Genomic DNA, 23,088 nt, shown 5'->3' with positions numbered 1-23,088 from the left:
TGCGCTGGAAAGAATAGCGCAGTTACAGCCATCGCAATACTCCGCCAGGCTCCTCTCCTTGCGGGATTTCTCCCACCCTGTCAACGAGAGGCATGGAGTCCGCCAGATGCATACACCACCAAGCCGAGAAAAAACAAGGAGGTGTTACTGCGACAAGTCTTTGCAGTATGCATGTCCACCCACAGGCCCAACTTTCTGCTCTCCGCCAGGTGCAAACCATTCTTCTCCTGGGACACTGCATGGTGGGGGGGGGGGGAAGCAGCGGGTGCTTTGTTCTTCCTCCGCCATCCCCTTCCTTCCCTGTGTGCAACAAAACCAGCTTCTTTTCACAACAGAACCACACCACGTGAAGGCAGAGCATCGTGTGAGATGGGAAGGATGTTCTTTGCCCAAGTGCTGCTGAAACAGCTTAGGCCAAAGGCCGGCAAAGGGCGTGGGAGACCGCAGAGGACTTTCGGCAGGGGCCACCGTGGGTGGCGGTCTCTCTCAGTGACTGTCTGGCACCCCAAGACCGCTGGGCCTCCGGTGACACAGCTGCCGCCAGCGAGGGAAGAGATAAACTTTCAGGGTGCCTCAGTTCCGAAGAAGCCAGTGACAACAAACTAATGGAAGTGTCGTTTTCTTTTGCTAGTTTCGTTTTCATCCAGTCGTGGCGCCTCCAAGAGGCAGAGTCGTGTGAGAATAAAAAGGCAGTGCATGTGTTGTTTGCACAGCGGTGTGTGTTCCTCGGAGTGCAGCCATTGACGGCGACCGCCGAGCCAGTATGCAACTTGGCAAAGGCCATCATGCTCATAAGAGGAAGTTGGTTTATACTGCGCAAATATTTGCAGTGTTTGTTGGTCCATTATTCAAAACTGCCGGCATGCCACTTTATCACTTTGTCTGTGATGCAAGACGCGACCAGATTTATCTCGACTGATCACATCAAGGCAAAGTGGTTTCTACGTTGTTCCAGAATGCTGTAGTAATTTACACACCGTATCTTGAAAGTTCACTATCAGCTTTAAATTGAGCACGGCCAAGAGTGGTGGGCGTTCCATACGACAACCGCCGAGCACGCTTGTTGCTAGACCGCTGCCAAGTGATTCAGTCTATTTTGGCCGTGGGTCAGCCGAAATAAAGAGTTTTGTTTAGTACGCACAGGCCCGCAGAAAACAACTGGTACTGCACTGTGTCCACCGCCAGCCGAGAAGAAAGCTGTGCGCAGGTTCCTCGGACAGTGCTCATATTACCGATGATTTGTCAAAAACTTTTGGTGCATCGCCGAGCCTCTGACCCAACTGACAAAGGCAGACGTGCCACTTAAATGGGAAGCATTGCAAGCGGAAGCCTTCAAGGAACTTCAGCGTCATTTACAGTCCCAAACGATCGTCGTGCACCTTGATGAAAACGACGGGACTTAAATTCATACTGATGCAAGCAGCATGGGCCTAGGTGCCATCTTCGTTCAGAAAACCAACGGGCTGGAGAAAGTAATCCCATATGATAGCCGTTCCCGGTCCAAGGCCGAGGCTAATTATTCGACAACCGAGAAGGAGTGCCTTGCCATCATCTGGGCTACGTCAAAATTCCGCCCCTACCTGTACGGACGACCATTCAAAGTGGTCAGCGATCACCCCTCCGGCCGCCTCGCTTGGTGGAGCCTGCGGATCCAGGAGTTTGATATCACTGTCATTTACAAGTCTGGACGCAAGCACTCTGCCTGTCACGAGCCCCTGTAGATGCACCGCCGCTGGTGAGGATGCCTGAGCCACGAGCTCTTTTGCACAGCAGCAAAGCTCATCGAGTACTTGGAAGGCAAGGTTTCTTTATGCCCCGCCTCGTTCAATTGAAGATTGCAGCAAACAAAACTGCCTACCTCCCTGTTGCAACTGGAAGTCACTGTGAAGAGGTTCTACCGGTTTCACATGACGAGCTAACAGTTGAACATCTCGGGTTTTCTCACAGCCTCTGCCACATTCAAGAAAAGTATTACTGCCCCTTGGAAGATATTTATAAATTTGAAGATATCTATAACGACTGCACAGCTACCATAGTCCTCCATAAAGTCAGCAATGAAATTCCAACAAGGAAAGGTGTCAGACAGGGAGACACGATTTTCGCCTATGCTATTCACCGCCTGCTTACAGGAGCTATTCCGGGGCCTGAAATGGGAACAGTTGAAGATAAGAGTTGATGGAGAATACCTAAGTAAATTGCGATCCGCTGATGGCACTGCCTTGCTAAGTCACTCAGGACATGAACTGCAAAGCATGATCAATGAGTTAGACAGGCAGAGCAGAACGGTGGGGCTAAAAATTAACATGCAGAAAACCAAAGTAATGTTCAACAGCCTAGCAAGGGAATAGCAGTTCGCAATTGGCAGCGAGGTGCTGGAAGTAGTAAGAGAATATGTCTATTTAGGGCAGGTAGTGACAGCGTATCTGGATCATGAGAGGGAAATAACTAGAAGAATAAGAATGGGGTTCTCTCAGATCAAGAATGGCAGTTTGCCAATATCCCTCAAAAGAAAAGTATACAACAGCTGTATCCTACCGGTACTCACCTATGGGGCAGAAACATGGAAGCCAACAAAGAGGGTTCAGCTTAAGTTAAGGACAACGCAGCAAGCTACGGAAAGAAAAAGGATAGGTGTAACGTTAAGAGATTGGAAGAGGGTGGGGTGGGTGAGAGAACAAATACGGGACTTGATTGCTTTTTAGGTGCTTTCAGTCTAGTGTACACTTTATGCGTATCTGTGTAAGAATTTACAGAGGAGAGAAAGAACTTTGCCGCTTAGATATATGCTGAGTACGCCTGCAATTCACTTTAGCTCGCTTAAAGTTTAATAAACTGTCAGCTGTAGGACAATGGCAGAAGCACTATTTTGGCTCTGACGAGCTTTCTTGCACTGTGCATTCCACCATGGTTTTCGTTTGTTGCGTATTTTACCTGAAGTCTGTGGGAAGCGGGCGGAGTGGGTGAGGGTTAGTGGCATCCTAGTTGAAATCAAGAGGAAGAAGCGGGCCTGGGCAGGGCATGCGAAGGCCGCTGCTGGTCCTTAAGGGATGGATCCGAGAGAAGGAGGAAACCTCTCCCTCAGCGTGCTGCTTCCGGTGGAGATCTCTGTGTTTTCCCAGAGGCCTGCAAAGGTTGGTGCAGCTCCTGCCCACCGTGACGAGATGCCGCCTTGCGGTAGGGTCTTCTTCTGGGCTTCAGAGAATTCTCCTTCTGAAATGCCTGGCCCCTGACGGTTGCGACACTATGTTTGGGCGGCCCTGCAGTTTTCAGTTGGGTGCACAGGTCAGACATGCTGGACACATACAGTCTTCTCCTGCTTGGAACAGCGTCTGGCAGCAGACAGGATTGTTTCACCCCGTCTTCACCATTCCGGTGACGCAGCACACCTTGGAAGCCTCCCAGGAGGTGGGTCAGATCTCACCCTGATTGTGGGCTTGAGAAAGGTGTCAGGCTGCATCCTCTTTCCATAAGGACGATGAAGGTTTCTTTTTTTTTGGTGTGTAATTTTTTCCTATCCTTTTCCCAAGAGATAACAAAAACAGGCATTGCCCCAACTGGCTCCACCAGAGAGTGAATAACCAGGAAATGGGCAAAGTGGTCACCGTCCTGGTGAAGCTTTCTTCGGTGCAGTTCTTTTTCAGGGAGGTTTTTTCAGACGTACTCATGTGGCATGCTGACGGTTCCTCAAATAAGCCTTATTCACAGGAAGGTCCCCGACTGGTGAACAGATGCGGACCCTTAAAACCATGTGCCAGAGTATGGATGACAGCTTCGGTACGGGAGCTAATGGCGGCGCCAAGCACCTTAAGGTGCCCTTGTGGGCACCTTAAGGTTAGGTTAGGTTAGGTTAGGTTAGGCCCGGACTTGGTGAAACTGCTGTAGGTGACACTTGGAAAGTATCAGCACCCAGCAGAATAGCCTATTCATCTTCTTTGTTGATCTGCCGTTTAAAGGGCACAAATTTCAAGGAGAGGGCTGAGTCGGGCTGGTTGGTTCATGTTGAATGGTACGGCAAAACAGCGCTGACGGACGGGACGGAAGAAGATGAGACAAACAAACACAGCGCATGTGTTTGTCTCATCTTCTTCCGTCCCGTCCGTCAGCGCTGTTTTGCCGTACCATTCAACACAAATTTCACTATGGATGTGTAACGTATGTTATTTCCACTCAAGTGTGGCCGCGTTTTTATCGGTGTCAGATTGCTTGAACACTAATGTCTTGGACGTAACAAAGCCAGTGGCCATCTGGGTGCACAATGTGCGAAGCCATTAATGAGAAGTTTGCAGAAACGACTACCAAAGGGTCGTCATTGCTGAGGCAGCTGTGTCAGCACCCCTTCCGATTCACTGGGTTTTCCTTCTTTTCATCTTGTTCTCTCTTTTGGGGGGGGGGATCTGGCCCATGTCTGTCCACAGGTTTGACTCTGCTTTTGCTACGACTGCCCTGACTTTGCACTTGCTGCTGTTTTCTCTTTTTCTTGCATCTGTTTGGCTCTCTCAAATTCTTGCAGATAAGGGCAGATGACCTTGTGTTTGATAATTTTTGTTATCTTGCTCTCGTGGTGTCACATGACACAAGCTGCTCCCTGCTTTCAGTAGAATGTTGTCTATTCTGACGAATCAAGACTACATCTCCTCCTCAGAGCAGCGGTAGAGCGATGCATGGTGGAAGGGAGCACAATAAGAAAAGCACAGGTGTCCTCTGACATGCGCTCCGCTGCAGGGCCCCTCATTAGGGCACGTTTACATTTTCCGCACAGCAGCCACATTTTGCTGTGGCAATGTGGCTGGTTTACTGCAGTTCCACAGATATTAGGAGCCAGCATGAAAACCAAACAGCTCAAACTACCACCCCCAATTAGCCACACTCTCTGGACTCAAAAGTGGATTAGAGGCATGGAAAGAGATGGAGTTTAAAAGAGTACACTGTGGGGCCAGTTGGTCATACATAATCTGAACGAGAAAACGTAGCGTTGAAACAGGACAAAGAAAGATGAGGACAGGACGGGGCTACATGTAGTAGCCCCGTCCTGTCCTCATCTTTCTGTGTCCTCTTTCCACGCTACGTTTTCTCGTTCAGATGAGCATGGCGAGAGCACTCACAGGGACTCGGCGGCCACGACGCGGGGTGCCAGGCCAAACAGCTTGTCGGGGCTGCCCAGGTCCACCACGGGAGACAGCCGGGGAACCTGCATCTGCACACACACATCTCCCCTGGAACAGCATTCTGGCTTCACTCGCAACTGCAACGTTACCATTCCGCCAAACATGCAACCTCAAATTGCTAGATTCACTATTTCAACTACGACACGACAAGCCGACTATTGATGGTTGCACATATTGTAACGTGGCGGCCAGCCGAAGAATGAGGCGCGATTAACCATGAACAAGAGATGATTTAATGGCCGCTGGCCTAGCGCGAGCGCTCCGTCCTGCGCCACTGCCAGCTTCGTCTTCTTCTTAACATTACCCGGGACCACCGAGCGATCGTCCCGATCGTAAAAAGAAGACGTCAATGAAGGGATGGGCGAAACGGTGATGGGCTTCTAGGTTAGAAAGAAGTGACGAAAGAATATAACGCCAGGTCTGATACTGTTAAGAAATCAAACAAGTAATTTTGTCCAAGTGCCTGACTGCTAACCGGTGCAGCTGCTTTTAGATTTCATGTATTGCTTATCAACTACCTCCGCGTTAAAAATAAAGCTGAAGCACTACTGCTATCAACCTGAAATTTGAATCTTGTCATTGGGACTGAGTCTTTGCTGGACAATGCTATTTTCAGTCCGCAAGTAGGGGTGTGCGAATATCAAATTTTTCGAATACGAATCGAATACGAATACTTGGTTCCGAATATCGAATTGAATGTCGAATAATCAGGGACAGACGCATTTAATCACTACGAAACATTTATTTGAGCATCCAAAAGCATCACAGTCCAACAATAAATGAGTAAATGAACACAAAAGGTGTGTGTGGCTGCACAAAATGTATCAAAATCGAGAATATATTTCTTAGAGGAGTGGAAATATCACAGAAAATGACTAGTACACAGCATTGATTAAGGCTAGTTGCCATAAGCACAGAAGCACGTCGCTGGGATGAACATTAAAGGTTGTCGTGAAGGAAAACCAGCTGCTCCACATGGTCAGGCCGAAATCGTTCCCTTCAAGCTGAAACGACTTCTCCAGCCACAGAAAATGCCCTCTCACTTGGCATTGAAGTGGAAGGTATTGCGAGGTACTTGGTGCACAGCTTTGACTGTACCAGCTCCGCAGGCAAAGCCACAAGGAAGCTCACTAGCGCAGTCAGTTACGGCATGGGACAACGTTACGCATGGCTTTGGGTGCCACGATGTTGCAATGTCTGTGTGGATAATACTTGCGGGCCGAAATGAACACAGGTGCTCGCAATAGAATATCGGTCAAATCCGAATGTTCGCTCCGGATCGAATGTTCGAAACAACTCGAATACTTGGATTTCGAATCGAATTCGAATACAGAACGTATAATATTCGCATTGTATTCGAAAATTTCGAATATTCGCACACCCCTATCCGCAAGTATTTCCCACTGATTACGAAGCCAGAAACACATGCGACAGAAACACATGCGATGAAGGCGTATTTTCGCTGGTAAAAAAAGCCTAACAACTTCTGATTGTGAATCTGTGTGGTGCAACGTTGTGCTTAAGAATCGAGAACATCTTACAATTTGGGCATTTTACCGTTCACCTGGTGACACAACTAGTCATCTGTTTACTTCTCTTTTAAATATCTTAGACAAAGCGACAACTGATTACTTCTTGCTTGACAGGGGGACTTCAATATGCCCGGTGTTCTCTGGGTTGACAAACTGCAAGTATTCACATCACAGAGTACTCTGGCTTTTAGTGACCTCATTACGATGTACGGTTTATTCTAGCCTGTCGATGCTCCCACTGGATGATTTGGTCCAGTACCCTTGTTTTTTTATTCTCAAACTCAAGTTGCCATACCTCCGGGAATAAGTGACAATGGTATCGTGGTTGCCCGAGCTGATTGCGCACAATCCAATACTCCGGTGGAAAAACCACATAAAGTTTATTTCTATGAACACGGTTCAAATTACGCAGCAATTAGAAAACTACCTAACGCCTTTCGTCATTCTCAGCATTACGGCTAGCGTTACTTATTTATGGGATTTGGAGCCGGCACACTTGCCGACATGAGGCTCACAGTATTACTGCAGGTACATTTAGGCATCGGAACCGAGCTTTTCTTCGATCTCGGGGCGAACAACGGCAACCCCGTGACTGCTATCGCTGGCTATTATGGAACATCAGCTTGCCAAGCTGGATGACAGACCCAGCCACCAACCAATATGTTTCAGCCATGAAAGCACGTGCAGCATACTTAAGCGAGCAGCACAGGGAGTTGGAGCCCCGCACTCTTGCTGACATAAGGCTTGTCTTGCTACTGCAGGTTAGTGCTTACTTTCCCTTGTATGTCATGTATGTTGCCAGCTCCTCCCATCATGACGTGTGCTCATAATCGCAGCATAACAAGTGCAAGAACATGCCAAAGATGTCCGCATTGGTTTGCGAATCATTCACTTCATTTCGTGTTATCGCTGTTGCTTTCGGGTGATGTGGAGGTAAACCATGGTCCTCTTAACAATAAATGAAATTCCTCAAAGAGCTGCAGCAAGGGCAGGCAAGACTGATAAGTAAACTAGACATCATTAAGACAAAAGAGACTTTGTGGGGCCTTAATTGGGGAGATAAACATACGTTCTCCCCATTTAACCGCGGCTGACACAGTTCAGAACCGCCGGATGGTCGCGTACGCTACCAAGCGCATGCCGACCATGGTGGGCCTTGCTCTGAGGGAACAAAAGAACGACATACTGGCTGACATAAACAAGGCATTTATTGCTACAACAATAGCGCCAGCTAGCAACAAAATACGCTAAGGAATCGAGGACGTCCGACTCACCAGCACGGTTACGAGCGAACGTTTGCCCACGCCAGGGCAAGGGAAAACTCCGAGGCCAGACAGGACGGGATGGCGGGAGCATGTTCCGACCAGCCCGCCAATGAAGAGCGGAGCCGCGCGCAACACGCCCACGCGCGCAACACTCCATCCGTGGCGCTCGTGGCGCTGCGACGCGAGCGCCCTCCCCTGTTAGTTAAAGTAACACAACTAATTCCAGGAGAGGGCTGAGTTGGGCTGGTTGGTTCATGTTGAATGGTACGGCAAAACAGCGCTGACGGACGGGACGGAAGAAGATGAGACAAACACATGCGCTGAACTAACAACCAAATGGTTTATTGTGAAAGAGGGGTGCAATATAAAGCATAGAAGGGAAAACTGCAGTGCAAACATGACAAGGCATATACATTCGGGATATCATCAATGATTAAGAAAAGCGATCTCCTGTGGGAATAGAGCCACCGATGGTTGGCTTACACATGAGTTGCCTAATGTGTGAATGTGAAAGGCCTCCGATATCAGACGTGAGGTGTGATCTCTATACTTGGCGATGATAGTGGTTTGGTCTAAAAACGCCTCACATTTGTCGCAATCTGCGAAATGAATGACCATGTTATTTCGGCGTGACTTGTTTTCTATGTCTTTCGCGTGTTCGCGTAGCCGATCATTGACGCACCGTCCGGTTTAGATCATGTGCGCATAAAACCCAAGCCAGCTTTGACGCGCAGGTTACTAGGCTTACCGCTGCAGGCTACCCGACGAATGTCTTATCTGGCATAGCAGAGTCGATATTAAAAGAATGCAGAATTCAGAAGGAGACGCGCAAACTGGACAACAAGAACATAACATGTATTCCGTATGTTCATCAAGTATCGCACAAACTGAAAAAGATTGTGAACAAAGCCGGCATGAAGCTCCTTTTCTCTGCCAGGAACAAGTTGGGAGGCCTGTGCAAGAGAGTGAATCAGGAAAATGGAAAGAAGGCATGTCAGAAGAAACACAGAAACAAATTTGTCAACTGTTGCTGTGGTGTGATCTACAAGGTTCCACTGTCATGTGACCGATTTTACATCGGGGAGACCGGACGGTGCGTCAATGATCGGCTACGCGAACACGCGAAAGACATAGAAAACAAGTCACGCCGAAATAACATGGTCATTCATTTCGCAGATTGTGACAAATGTGAGGCGTTTTTAGACCAAACCACTATCATCGCCAAGTATAGAGATCACACCTCACGCCTGATATCGGAGGCCTTTCACATTCACACATTAGGCAACTCATGTGTAAGCCAACCATCGGTGGCTCTATTCCCACAGGAGATCGCTTTTCTTAATAATTGATGATATCCCGAATGTATATGCCTTGTCATGTTTGCACTGCAGTTTTCCCTTCTATGCTTTATATTGCACCCCTCTTTCGCAATAAACCATTTGGTTGTTAGTTCAGCGCATGTGTTTGTCTCATCTTCTTCCGTCCCATCCGTCAGCGCTGTTTTGCCTTACCATTTAACACAACTAAGGAGGGTGCACTGTGGGGAAGGGAACCACAGAGAATGAGTTGAGGGTGCACTGTGGGAAAGCAAACCACAGGAGACGAGTGTGTCCCCACATCCCCCCAACCTTAAATAGACTCACGCGCCTGCAAGTACATGCTATGGAGGAGTCTCCTGGTCTTCATGCGCTTGAGGCAAATCGTGTAGCGGAGGTCACGCCGACAGCGTCCACGCAGGCTTCCGCAGTATTCCGAAGGCGGCATGAAGGTCTCCGCTGGGACGACTCGCATGGCCCGTGGACTACATGTCCTCAGGCCTGCGAAGAGAAGGCCGGTTGAAAAATGCAGGCCAGGATTCTGCAGTAGTCGCCACAGTAACAGCAGCCGGAGGTGAGTGCTGACTGGTTTCGCCACGGCTGCTCCAGATGGATGCACCAAACAGGATACAGGCGCTCCGTCACAGCAGGTGGCAGCGAGACAATGTGCATAGGACAGCAAGCCTGGGTGGCTCCACTGAATCTGCAAGATTTCCGAAACACACTCCGCATGCCTTTAACGTAGGTCACGGGAGGGGAAATGGCATCCGCAAGGGCCTCGTGGCTCAATGCTCAACTCGCTAGCAAAACGTGACGGGCAGCTGTGCAGCGCAAAGTTCGAGTGAACAAAGCTCTTTCTTGAGTTGAACGAGACTGCTCAGTTCGTGCGAGGTTACAAAACGGGTGGGCAGCAAAGTGCGCCCCCTCTCAACACCACGGTCCGGTGGTCGTGTCTCTTCCGACATGGTGCAGGCAGCTCTGAGAAGCCATAGGCCTCACTGCCATTGTGACACTGACCCTGAACAAAAGAAAGACCCGGAATGGGTTTCGTGCGCGCAGCCGCGAGGAGGGGTGGTCCTACCCCGCTCACTGCATAAAGTGCAGCTTCTGAGCAGTCGGCGCCCACCGTATTGGACGGAGTCGGAGCGCCGGTGCTGAGCTGCAATACCAGCGAGCTCATAGCGGCTCCCGGAGCCACAACTCCCAGAGTCGGAACAGAGACAGCGAGAAAATACATACAGAAAACTCGGACCACCCATGCGGCTTCCGTACTCACTCGCTTCGGGCTAGGCAACTCCACGGGCGCTAGGCCTAGCGCTGCCTCGATGCGGACCAAGTGGTTTTTGTGAAGAAACTCCGGGAAGAAAAACTTCTTCGCAGTTAAAGAAAAATTCGTCCTGGTCCGACGACAAAAAACATGCTGAGCATGTCGAAAAGTTCAAACATGCTGCACCGCAATACACCTTGCACTCAAGAAAGCATGCTGCAAATCCTAGCTATCAGAATTCACGCTAGGCCTAACACTTGTCAAGTGCGGACAAAGAGCGTTCCTCGAACTGAACAGACAGTCGTCCAATGTTCCAAGAGCACGCCCAACATTGGGCTGCCAGATGTGGGGTTTCAATCGGGGAGATAAACCCATTTTCCCCGTTTAACCGCGGCTGACCCAGGTCAAGACCGCCGGACCCCACCCCGTGGTCGCAAACACCACTGAGCGCATGCCGACCCTTGCTCTGAGGGAACAAAAGAACGACACATTGGCTGATACAAACACGGCATTTACTGATACAACAACAATGACGTCGGCTAGCAACAAAATATGCTGAGGAATCGAGGACGTCCGATTCACTAGCACGGTTACAAGTGAATGTTTGCCCACACTAGGGCAAGGGAAAACTCTGAGGCCGGACGGAATGGGCTGGCGAGAGCATGCTCCGACCACAAGGCGCCCGCCGACGAAGAGCGAAGTGGTGCGCGACACGTCTGCGCACTTTCCGGTGCTGAACAGAAGACGACCCTCTCTCCCCCGCGCGCGTGCAGCAAAACATGCCATCCGTGGCGCTCGTGGCGCTGTGACACGAGCGCCCTCCCCTGTTAGTTAAAGTAACACAACAAAGGGGGGTGCACTGCGGGGAAGCTAACCACAGGGAACGAGGTGAGTGTGCATTGCGGGAAAGCGAACCACATGGGACGAGTGCGTCTCCACAACTTTAATGAATAAAGGAGAGGTCTGCCTGGTTATGAGGCTAGCATGTTATCAGATGACGGTCAAAGAAGAGAGTGAAAAAGAAAGGAGACATCAAGCATACTCAACCCTCACAAACGCACATGATTATCAAAGTATGTCCACTAAACCAGTGTCCTTAAGAAAAACTAAGAATGCTTTTGTTCCTCCAAAGTCGCTTCACTCCAGGGTCCAAACACATGCTCCAGGTGCACAGGGCAACCCTGATGAAGTCCTAAAGCACTTAACAGTGCCTTGCTATGGGGATTAAAGATTTGGCAGCGGCAGATCAAGTGCTCAAGATCCTTGTGCACACCACATGTAGAGCACCGAGGTCTACTTGAAGCATCAATTTTATGAAAATAGAATTTAGTAAAGGCAACGTCCAGACAAATTCGGTGCAGGCAATTACGATCCTGTCAATCTAAATTGCGTGGCATGTGGAATTCACAAGTGGGGTCAATGCGAAGGAGGGGCTGCAGATCACACCACAAAGAGTTGTATCTGCCAGGATTTCATTACTATGAGAAAAGGGTATGAGCAAGGAGGTGTCGCCGAACTCGCTGCACTGTCAGCATGATCGTTGCCTGCGAGGCTGTAGAGAGCGGATAAACACTGACGTAACTCACAGGCCTCGGTGTGTGATCTGTTCAAGTCATTGACAATGTGCTCCTGATGACCTTACCGATTGTAGTGCAGCGGAAGAGTCACTGAAGATAACCCACGCCAGTGGCAGTGGTTGCAGAATGTAAGTAAATGCTGCTCGCAGAGCAGCCAGCTCAGTAGCAGTAGTCGAGGTGTCGCTGAAATTGTGGTGCACATTGACGGAATCCAGACACCATTCGCTGATGAGAGGGATGTCATAGAGCCATCAGTGTAGATGCGGAGATGCACACTGCAGCAACCATAACTATGCTCAAGCGCAAAGTATTTCAGTGCAGGATTGGGGGTGTTTGTTTTTCTTTTAATGCCAGTGAACTCTGTCTTGATTTGCCATTCTGCGTACCTCCAAGGTGCCGAGGAGGCTGTGGCAGGGCGCTGATACTGTGATGGGAGAAGGTCAGAAACTTCCCTATGCAGTACTCTGCGAGTGGATGGTTAGGTACACGAGCCACAAACCGCACCTGGGCACGAAGGAGCTCCTGGGTTAACAGTACTGATGCAGACAGACGTCTGCTCTCTGCTAGAGTACCCACTGTGGAGGTGTTTGTTTTGGAGATACCCTGAAGAGCTGGGAGACTGTAGCGCAGAAGGCCTTCACAGAGCACTCCATACAGTCATAGTAATGAAGGTGTAGAACAGCCCCTTCTGGCGGTGGAGTGCATAAGAAAGATAGGCGTACAAAGAGAGCTTGATTTTCAACTGTTGCACGTGTGGTGACCATGACAGTGACCTGTCAAATGTTACCCCCAAAAATTAAGGCTTGTGGTGTACAGTATTGGCATACCAGCAACTTTCAGCATGTAGCACGGAAGATCGCACCTCGAAAATGCCAAGCCTTTATCCGAACAACAAGGCAAGACCGCGCTTACTTAAGATTGATTCAATGCAGCCTATTCCCCTCTGTAGTTGGCCATGCACAATGCGCATGTTGCATCCGGAACACCATACACTGATGTCAACTGCATAGAGGGAGATTTCAACTGTCGGTGGCAAGCATTTTTCCAAGCCAGCAAGTGAGATATTGAAAAGGGTGGGACTTAGTATCCCCCCCCTGAGGTACTCCGCGAGATATTTGATGCAGAGCTGTGTCACCTTCACTTGTTGACATAAAAATTGACCTTTCGTGAAGATAGTCAAGCAGCCAGTTATACATTCGTCCACTAATGCCAAATGATTGTAAAGCTGAATGAATTGCCTCATGTGTGACGTTATCAAAGGCTCCCTTCACGTCAAGAAACACAGAAACAGTCACAGACCGCACTGCTTTGCTATGTTTGACACAAATGGCAGGGGCAATAACGTTGTCAATGCTGCTGCGTCCTTTTCGGAAACCAGGCTTGGTCGGAGGGTAAATTCCCCTGTTTGTCAGGACCCAGGTTAGGTGGCAGTGTACCATTTTCTCCATCAGTTTTCCAGCGCAGCTTAGAAGCGCTATGGGATGCTTGAGGATAGGTATGACAGGCGCACGCTTCCAGCAAGTTTCAAGGCAGCCGGACTCCCAGGAGGTGCTATAAACTGCGATCAGCTGAACCTTGGCTCTAGTTGTCAGGTGACAAAATGGCAGTGTAGTTTACATTGTCCAGTCCTGGGCAGAATCTTTTACTGGTAACTGCCAGAGCCGCATGAAGCTCATCCATAGTGAGGGCAGTGTGTTAGGCAATGGCACCAATTGGCCCTGAATCGAGCAATGATCTTAGAACAGAGAGCCTCTGTTGTGTCACGACTAGAAATATTTGCATTTACAGCTACGCACTCAAAAGGATTTAGTGGCGCGGACTGACTACTGAGGCTGCATACAATGCTCCATACCTTAGTATGAGGCTTCCTGGGATCAAGCTTCGCGCAAAAGGATTGCCACTCCTGTCTTGCTAGCTTGTCCAAATGGCACGGAACACGTTTTCTGTGCGCGCCTAGCAACACTGCTGTCTTCTCAACAATTCGTCCTGCGTGCTCCTCTCTCTGCTCTGTGGTGAATTGCTCAAAGTCGCTCATATTCAGCATCTACAGCTGAGCACACTTTTGGTAGAGTGCTGGACGTTTTAGCACGTGCTACAGCATCAGTGAAGTTTTCATAGTCTAGGTTTGAGAGCTCCCGTGTTTCAACTGCATCAGTGAAAATTTCCCAATTCGTACCCTTACACCACTGGGAACTTAATAAAGCACCACCGACCTTAATGTACGCAGGCAGGTGATCACTGCCATGAGATTCTATGTCACCATTTCAAGTTGTTGAAGATGACAGATGCGCAGAGATCATAGAAACGTCAAGGGGCACTGGACCTTGATAAAAAGTTGCCTGGCCGTTGTGGGGGAAAGCTAAATTGTTGCACTGTGCAAAATCAAATAACTGTCGTCCTCTGGCTGTTGATTTGATGCCTCCCTAAGCAGGATGTTGTGCACTGAAGTCTCCCGTTATGATGTGCGGTGCAGGAGTACTGCATACGATATCTTGAAGGCGGTCAACGTTCACACGCGGGGGTATGAACCCAACAATCACTGTGAAGGACATGTTCATGATCTTGACAGTGGCTACAACACATTCATTTCGTGAGTCAGCAGGTATTGGTTGTTGGATAGACGTGACGTCTTTCCGAACAGCTAAAAAAACATTGTGGATGTCAGTGCCAGTCATCGATTTTGGAACGGTACAGCCTAAAAGATGGATGATGGTACACAGATGGTACTCTGAGATGGCAATGATCCGGAAATGGAGCCTTGAAACAAATTGTTGGAAATCAGACAGTAATGAACGAAGGCTGCAGTCGTCAACTGGAAGACTGCTTTGCATGTTAGGGAGAGTAGCTGGTCGATTGACTGCCACCGCCATTGTGCAAGCAGTGGTGAAATGAAATCAAGAATTGTAAGGATGGCCTTCGCCACTGGCAAGGGGTTTGGTGTACGAAGAGCGCCGCACGCAGCCTCAACAAGCAAGCACAGTAGGGACCAGGTGCAGCGAATAGACGCTTCGCGGGGGTGGTGCCAGGCTGCATACTGCGGCTGCCGTGGAGTGTTCACATCTGTACTCGCTACAAAAGGTGGCTCAACGTATTGGCGCGGTGGAAGAGGGAGGGGGGGAACTCAACCACGTCCTCACTGTGCAGGTGACTTGCTTTATCTTTGTCCGGCGAGCTTTCTTCCCCAGCGATGAATTTTTTCTGTGGCAACTTCCCTGGATTTGATTTTGCTCAATTAAAGCAGTTTTTGCCGTCTTATAATCTATTGGAGTTGTTGTATTTGTAGATGATTTTGGTGGGCAGTGCAGCAGTCACCTCATGCTGCTTACCACCGTTCGGACACAGGGGGGGGGGGCTATCACATTCACAACGGGAGCAGCACAAGGCAAGCGCTGACATCTGCTGCATTGGCGTGGTTCTTGAATGTGTACACACGGTACCTTGTACAGCCGAGAGTAACGTGTTGCAGATTCTGTCACAAATGCAATGTTTTCTCCAAGGCAGCGGAGAGGTTTGATCGGAGGGCAGTGCAGAGCAGATCTCTGATTGCGGAAGATCCACCCACACCGCAGATGCTGAGATGGGGGCTTGAACTGAGACTCCAGCTACGCTTGTTATTTGCAAGAGGCATCCAGTAGCGTGCACTGGATGGGTGTCAACTGCTAGAAGGTTTAGGCGCTCGTTGGAATGAACTTGAAGAACACCGTCTGTATTCTAATCCTTGCCTCAATATCAGTGGACTGAAGCGGGTAATCCAGTGCCCAGAATCCACTAGCTTGGTGACAACTGTAAGGGATTGTGCCTAGGTGTTTGAGCCACGTTTGGAGTGTCCAATCTCAGAAGTGACTGCTTTTGAGCGGTGACGACGCTTTGAATAAAAATCTGAGACCCTCCTCTGGACTTGGCAGCAGTGTCATCCGTGAAGATGATAGCGGAAGGATCTGACGAATCAGAAAAATCATCCTGACCTGATGGTAGCGGTTCAAGTTGGAAGCTTCAGGGCCCATCTGAATATGATGGTGTTGATGCAGCAGGAGCAGAAGAGTGACACAGCAGGCAGCTGAGTTAAGCCTGACAGGAAAACAGGCCGCAGTGCGGAAATGTTGAGAAATCCTCCACCAAGATTGGCAGAGACGAGCAGGCACAAGCCCTCACTTGTTCCGTCTTTCTTGCCGCAGACAATCAAAGGAAGCTCAAGTCAAGTAACAAAGTAGTAACTCAACAAGATGACATCATTCAACACCTGAAGCAGCAGGCCCTGCAAAGCAAGACTGGAAAACCAAAGCTGAGAGCAGAATCTTGTGTTCTATGGCGCAGACGATAACAATCCTTCTGAAACATGGGAGGAATCAGAGATTCTGGTAAAAAATGTGTGCAACACAAATCTACAGATTGAACCAACAGAAAGAAAGAGCACATCGAGTGGGCCATCAGAATGAGAAGACAAAAAGACAACTTATCTGTAGGTTTTCGTCATATAAAGAGCAGACGGACATCGTGCTAAATGCTAAGAAATTCAGAAATATGCAGTATAACGTGGGGCAAGACTATTCACCGGAGACTTGTAAGTAGCAGAAGCGACTATGGCAATATGGTAAAGAAAAAATGACTGATAAAGATAAGGTGAAGCTGAACTATGACAAACAATCGAGCCTTCGTGTGGGACGCACAGGAGGAGGAAAAGGCTGTTCCTGTCAAAAGGACATGACACCACGATGTCGTGGCCTTGTTGCTTTCATTGTTAACTGCCTGAGTGTAGTGAACAAAGCTGACGAAATGGCTGGAGACTTGGGAATTATTTTCAGCACAGGATCTTGGCTCAAGCCAAATGTTGCTGACGTATTCCCGACAGAATATGCCGTAAAGACAGGCCACAAGTAGGCTTGCCTGTGCTTTGTCATCCGCAGCCTTAAATCTTGGCACTGAATCTGTCTGGTCAGACTGCACCTAACTGTCGGGCAGTTTGTTGCCCACCAAATTCTGACTGCAGAGCGTGACATAGTTTCCGAAGCATCTGCTCATTACTCTGACTCATGCGTGGGCGGAGCTCGTGATAACTCCGATATGAAAATAATAGGCTGCTGCGATAAGTGGATAAACCAACCCGTGATAACGATATTTTGGACCTCTGCAATTCTCCTAACCTTGTTACTTTGTGAATGTAATTCCAAGTATGTTTATCAATGCTGAAGTGCACTGAAAGAGGTGATTATTCTGCTATGTCTGCCTGTACTTGAGTGTTTGTCGTCTGAAGATGTGCATGAGTTACGGATTGCTGTGCTTGTCATCATCATCAGCCTGACTACACTCACCGCAGGGCAAAGGCCTCCCCAACTGTCCTCTGCCAGCTGCGGCCACCCTATCCCCGCAAACTTGTGCATCTCATCCGCCCCCTGCAATGCCTACCTTCTCTACCAAACATTAAATCCTCAAAGTTAAAGAAAAGAAGAAAACCATGGGTGAGCGCACAAACGCTGATGCTTACCATATTTTCTGGTGTATAAGACGCACCCGCCATATATGCAGGCTGTCACTGAAAAAGTTGGTGCATAAGACGCACCGCAATTTACCCAGTTAGGCTAGTGAGGCTTAACTAAACACGTTTGCACGACCATCGCAAAATTCACCGTACCTGTGAGAAATTCTTAAGCAACGCTCAGTGATCAATAGAGCCAACCCTCACGCCACACCCACCCATGTTTTAGCAAGAAAAAACGAGAAAACTCTCCCACATTATTTCCACATTTTATTTCTACTTCACACCTTCCAAGTCTTCAGATGCGCTATCAAAAAGTTTGCCCTTTCTGGAGGCAACGTGGCTGAAACATTCCCTTCGCACTACGTACACGGAGCAAACACAGTTGCAAAGGGTGGCTAAAGAAGAACGCCAGCTTGTCTTGACAATGGCGAGAAGCGCGAGTGTCACCATCTCTTGGCATTTCACATTACTTTCGCTTGCAGCCCTCCGAAGTGCTCATGCGCTTGTGATCCTGTAAGTTGTCATCCCCGCCGTTTCATGATAAAGTTCACCTAAAAAAAGTTGTGCACGGCAGTCCCCATATTGAAGTATTCACCGTGTTGCAACCGTGCTGTTGGTAGTGATATTTTTTTGGTGAAAAAAGCTTGAACATGAACCCGAGTAATTTCTGAACTCCCCCAACCCCCCCTCAAAAAATGAAAAGTTCACGTATAACAGGCACCCTTGTATGGGACGCACCAGCAAGATTTTTGACAAAAAGCCGCGTCTTAACACTGGAAAATATGGTATTTGAAAGAGAAGGTGCTCACTAGAAGCATTCCAAAAAAACAAAATCAGGTCATCAATTATCATCAATTAGGTAATCAATTCTCAGATTACCAGTGAATACAAAATGAGCATACAAATGGCAGAAGACTATTATTCACTTTTCTAGGCTAAGCGATAACATGAAAGAAAACCCGAAATTATTTTGGAAGTATATTAAAGGGAGTGGACCTGAATCGTCAGGAATCAATGAATTACAAGTTTATACCTGATGATGAAAGTAAAGCACTGCATCTCAGTAACTACATTCACTCTGTCTATTTGCCTCAGTGCGACTTCTGTGCTGCCTCTGAGCAGTGTCCCTGAAAGGCAGTCAAGAAATGCTGGAAAACAAAAGTAAAGCTATTGGGCCCTCTACACGTATCATGAAGAGATGCTCGGTACCTGTACTTGATTTGTAGCAAATCTTTGGCAGTTTACCAGATGTTCGCAAGGGTGGTCCCAAAAAAGACATGAACAGTGAGGCACACAACTTGTTAATAAGAGAACAGCGTAAGGGGCTCTCTTGCACCACCCAGCTAACTGAATTTTATCACAACCTATGAGGGAGGGCACACTGACTGCGTTTTTCTGAATTTTCACAAAGCTTCTGATACAGTTTCACACTACTCATTCCTAGTTTATATATTTATTTATCGTACCTCTCAGGGCCAGAGGCATTACAGAGGGGGAGTGGCAAGAATAAAATTAGAAAAATACAGCAGAGAGACAAATTTAAATAACACCCGAGTATACAATGCTAGCTACAGCTTCGCGGAACATCTCGTACTTACTGATGTCGGCAATATCTACGGGAAGGTGATTCCAGTCTCGCGAGGTACGCAGCAAAAGTGACCGAGAAAAATATTTGGTGTTAGAAGAAACTACACCGACTTTATGATTATGGGATACACAAAATGGCTGTGGGATAAGGCAATCGCGCAGTGTAGGACGACGGTACCACTTGTGAAATAATGCGATACGAGACCCTGGCACACGAAGTGACATCAGTGGAAGAGAAAGGCTAGACTTCCCAGTAGTTATGCTTGCAGTGCGGTTGTAAATATAGTGAGGATGAAACGCGCGCACAGTTATTCTGAACCCTCTCAGTAGCATGACTGTCGTAAGGAGGAGGACGACTACTCCAGTTTGGAATGAATTAGCGCTTTATGCAGAAAAAGTTTCACAGAAGAAGGAACGCTGAAGAAATGGCGACGTAAGTAACCTAGCATGCGATTAGCGCTGTTGATTATGTGCTCGATATGAAGAGACCAGCTTAGGCTAGAAGTGGTATGAACGCCAAGGTATTCATATGATGTTACAGACTCTGAAGACACGTTATTAATATAATGCGAAAGCGAGGCGGTAGATTTTCTTGAGACACACATGACTTTGCATTTCTTAATGTTTAGTTGCATTGACCATTTGTTGCACCCGTTAGCTACAGTGGTGAGGTCAGTCTGAAGTAGGCAGCTGTCACAACGAGGTTGAAATTGGGGCTTGTTGGTTCATACTTCGGAGCAATAGCGCAAACAGGACAGGGGACAAAAGAACGAGTGGACACAGCGCTACCGGTTACTTCTCTGAAAATCGTCCGCAAAAAAGAGAGTTGACCAGAGATGAAAGATCGTTAAGGTAGCTGAAGAATAAAAGAGACTGAGCCTTGGGGAACGCCTGAATGCCCTCCTGTAAAACCGAAATTAAAGCCACTGTGAGCAATTAAGAAGAAAACACTCAATCCATTCCAGTAGATTAAGGTAAGGTTATTTAGTTTTAATAATAGGAGTCTGTGACATAACTTGTCACAAGCTTTACTAAAATCTAAGAGTATACAGTCAGCTAGAGATGACTGGTCAAGGATACGATGTAATGCATGTGTAAGACATATTAGGTAGTTGAGTCTGGCATGAATAAAATTTCCGAAAACCACGTTGTGCCGATGAGAAGAAGGCGCTTCAGATTTGTAAAAATTATATGTTCGAACATTTTGCAGCATGCACTAGTTAGAGAGATAAGATGTGTTATAGCGGGACAATCTTTAGGGCCAAGCAACCCTGAGCTACCATGTGTCACGTGTTGGCGGCTTCCCCGCCAGTCTGTACCCTGCCACCAGCAATAAAGGACGTAACATATAATTGGCGACGAGGTAAAAATGGCAACTGCGCTGGGCACGATTGGGGAATTCGTTCCAACAGAGGCGACGTCTTGGCCCTTGTATTTGGAGCGCCTCGAATTTTTCTTTCAAGCAAACGACATCGACGGTAACGAGAAGAAGCGAGCAACGCTCTGCAGCGTTTGCGGCCCAGCAACGTATGCCATCGTTCGCTCCCTTTGTTCTCCGGATGCGCCGTCGGCCGTGGCCTACGATGAGATCGTCAGGCGTCTCTCAAACCACTTCTCGCCGCGACCGTCGGTGACAGTACAGCGTTTCAAGTTTGGCACACGTCAACAGCAGCCCGGTGAGTCAATTGCCGACTACATCGCAGAATTGCGACGTCTCTCGGAACACTGCGATTTCGGTGCGTCGCTCGATGACATGTTGCGCGACCGGCTAGTGTGCGGGGTGCGAAGCGAGACCCTTCAGCGTCGGTTGCTGGCGGAGCCGGAGCTTACGTTTGCTACAGCTCGGGAGAAAGCCATTGCAATGGAATCTGCGCAGCGACAGACCGAGCAAATTCGCGGCGGTGCCGCATCGTGTGAAGTTGGCAGCGTGAGCGGGCAGCGTTTCGACCCGTGTGTTGCGAAGGTCTCTGCGCCAGTGACAGCCAAGGAGGGTACCCATAAGCAGGCTGGTTCGCCTGGGAGCACAAGCGTATGTTTCCGCTGCAAGGGTGCGCATTCGCCAAGCAGTTGCCCATTCATGAATATGCAGTGCCACTTCTGCAAGCAACGAGGGCACATAGTGAGAGCATGCAGGAGGAAGGCGGCAGCTCGCGCTTCGGCTGAACCCAACTCTCAGAACAAAAAACGGGCCACTGGAGGCCGTCACAAGAATGCTGCGTCGGACGTTTCCGACGTGTTCGTGCTGTCTGGTGAAGAGCCAGCCGTGAGAGTGGAAGTGCGCGTCAACGGAAGTCCCCTAGAGATGGAGGTGGACTCTGGTGCAGTGTGTTCAGTCATCAACGACCGGACTATGCAGAAGCTGCGAATATCGAAAAGGGCGTTGCGCCCAAGTACTCTTCATCTCCGAGCTTACAATAACAAGGAACTACGAGTGTTGGGTGAACTGACCGTGAAGGTGGAATTCAAGGGGCAGGAACATCGCCTGCGATTGGTGGTGGTTAAGGGTGCTAGTATCGGACTTCTCGGTCAGGACTGGTTCAAGTCTTTGGGAATAAGTCTGAGTGGTGTTCACAGTGTGTACGAGCCGAGTCGAACTGGCAGTAGGGGAACAACAGCCTTGCTCAAGAAGTATTCTTCAGTCTTTGAGCCTGGACTTGGGACAAGTAAAGGGCCTCCTGTACGCATAGAGGTGAACCCGGCAGCTCCGCCGCGATTTCTGAAGCCACGACAAGTACCGTTTGCATTGAGACCGAAGGTGGACGAAGCACTGGACAAGTTGGTGAGCCAAGGCATTTTCCAGCCTGTGCGGCACTCGAAGTGGGCAACACCTGTCGTTCCAGTTGTCAAAAAAGATGGATCGATAAGGATCTGTGGGGACTACAAGAGCACAGTCAATCGTGTAGTGCAGTGGGAGACGTATCCCCTGCCGACACCGGAGCAGCTGTTTGCCAGGCTGGCAGGTTGCTCGAAGTTTTCAAGGCTAGACCTCGGACAGGCGTATCAACAGAAGACTGTTGATGAAGAAACAGCTGACTTGTTGACGGTTACAACACATCGGGGACTGTTCCGCGTAACCCGTCTTCAATTTGGCGTGGCAGTGGCAGTGGCTATCTTTCAGAGGTACATGGAAGAACTGTTGCATGGAATTGATGGTGTTCTTGTGTTCTTGGATGACATCTTGATCGGTGGAAAGGATGAGGTGCAGCACAATGCTCGTTTACAAGAAGTGCTCAAAAGAATTCATGAAGACGGTCTGCGACTAAAGTTTGACAAATGTCAATTTGGTGTTGAGGAAGTGTGTTACTTGGGATTCCGTGTGAACTCTGCAGGTGTGCAGCCGACAGAAGACAAGGTGCGTGCTATTCACAAGGCCCCAGAGCCGACATGCAAAAAGGAACTTCAAGCCTTTTTAGGAGCTCTGAACTTTTACAACAAGTTTCTTAAAGGAGCAGCTCATGCCTTGGAGCCACTGTACCGGCTGTTGGACAAGGGTCGCGAGTGGCGTTGGATGGAAGCTGAGGCAGAAGCATTTCGCCAGGCGAAAGATCTGCTGCAGTCATCGCATGTTCTGGTGCACTATGATGTCAACAAACCCCTAGTGCTGGCCTGTGACGCATCCCCGTACGGACTGGGTGCTGTGTTGAGTCATGTGTGCGAAGATGGCAGCGAGAGACCGGTTGCATATGCGTCGAGAACTATGAGTGCGGCAGAACGGAATTATGCCCAGACAGACCGAGAAGCGCTCGCCATCGGCTTTGGCATAAAGAAGTATCATCAGTTTCTATATGGGAGACATTTCAAAATTGTGACAGACCACAAACCCCTCTTAGGACTGTTGCACCATGCCAAGCCCATTCCCCAGGTGCTATCACCACGGATGCTGCGTTGGACCCTCATGTTATC

General features: G+C 48.8%; 1 protein-coding gene across 3 annotated transcripts in view; it reads right to left on the bottom strand.

Moving 5' to 3' along the window:
• The window catches only part of LOC149345465 (syndetin-like), a 194,532-nt gene that overhangs the window by 33,698 nt on the left and 137,746 nt on the right, over nucleotides 1-23,088 (bottom strand). The window contains exon 20 of one of the 3 annotated variants that reach the window (XM_089546659.1): nucleotides 5,103-5,194. The exons of the other annotated variants lie outside the window; for them this stretch is intronic. Coding sequence (XP_089402785.1) covers nucleotides 5,103-5,194 — 92 coding nt within the window. The remainder of the gene's footprint in view (nucleotides 1-5,102; nucleotides 5,195-23,088) is intronic. 3 annotated transcript variants of the gene reach the window in all.

This window comes from Amblyomma mixtum, chromosome 5, assembly GCF_055824585.1.
Source record: "Amblyomma mixtum isolate Tamu chromosome 5, ASM5582458v1, whole genome shotgun sequence".
Lineage (NCBI taxonomy): Eukaryota > Metazoa > Arthropoda > Arachnida > Ixodida > Ixodidae > Amblyomma > Amblyomma mixtum.
Note: the sequence above shows the minus strand (reverse complement) of the source record. Positions and strands in the feature narration are given on the sequence as shown.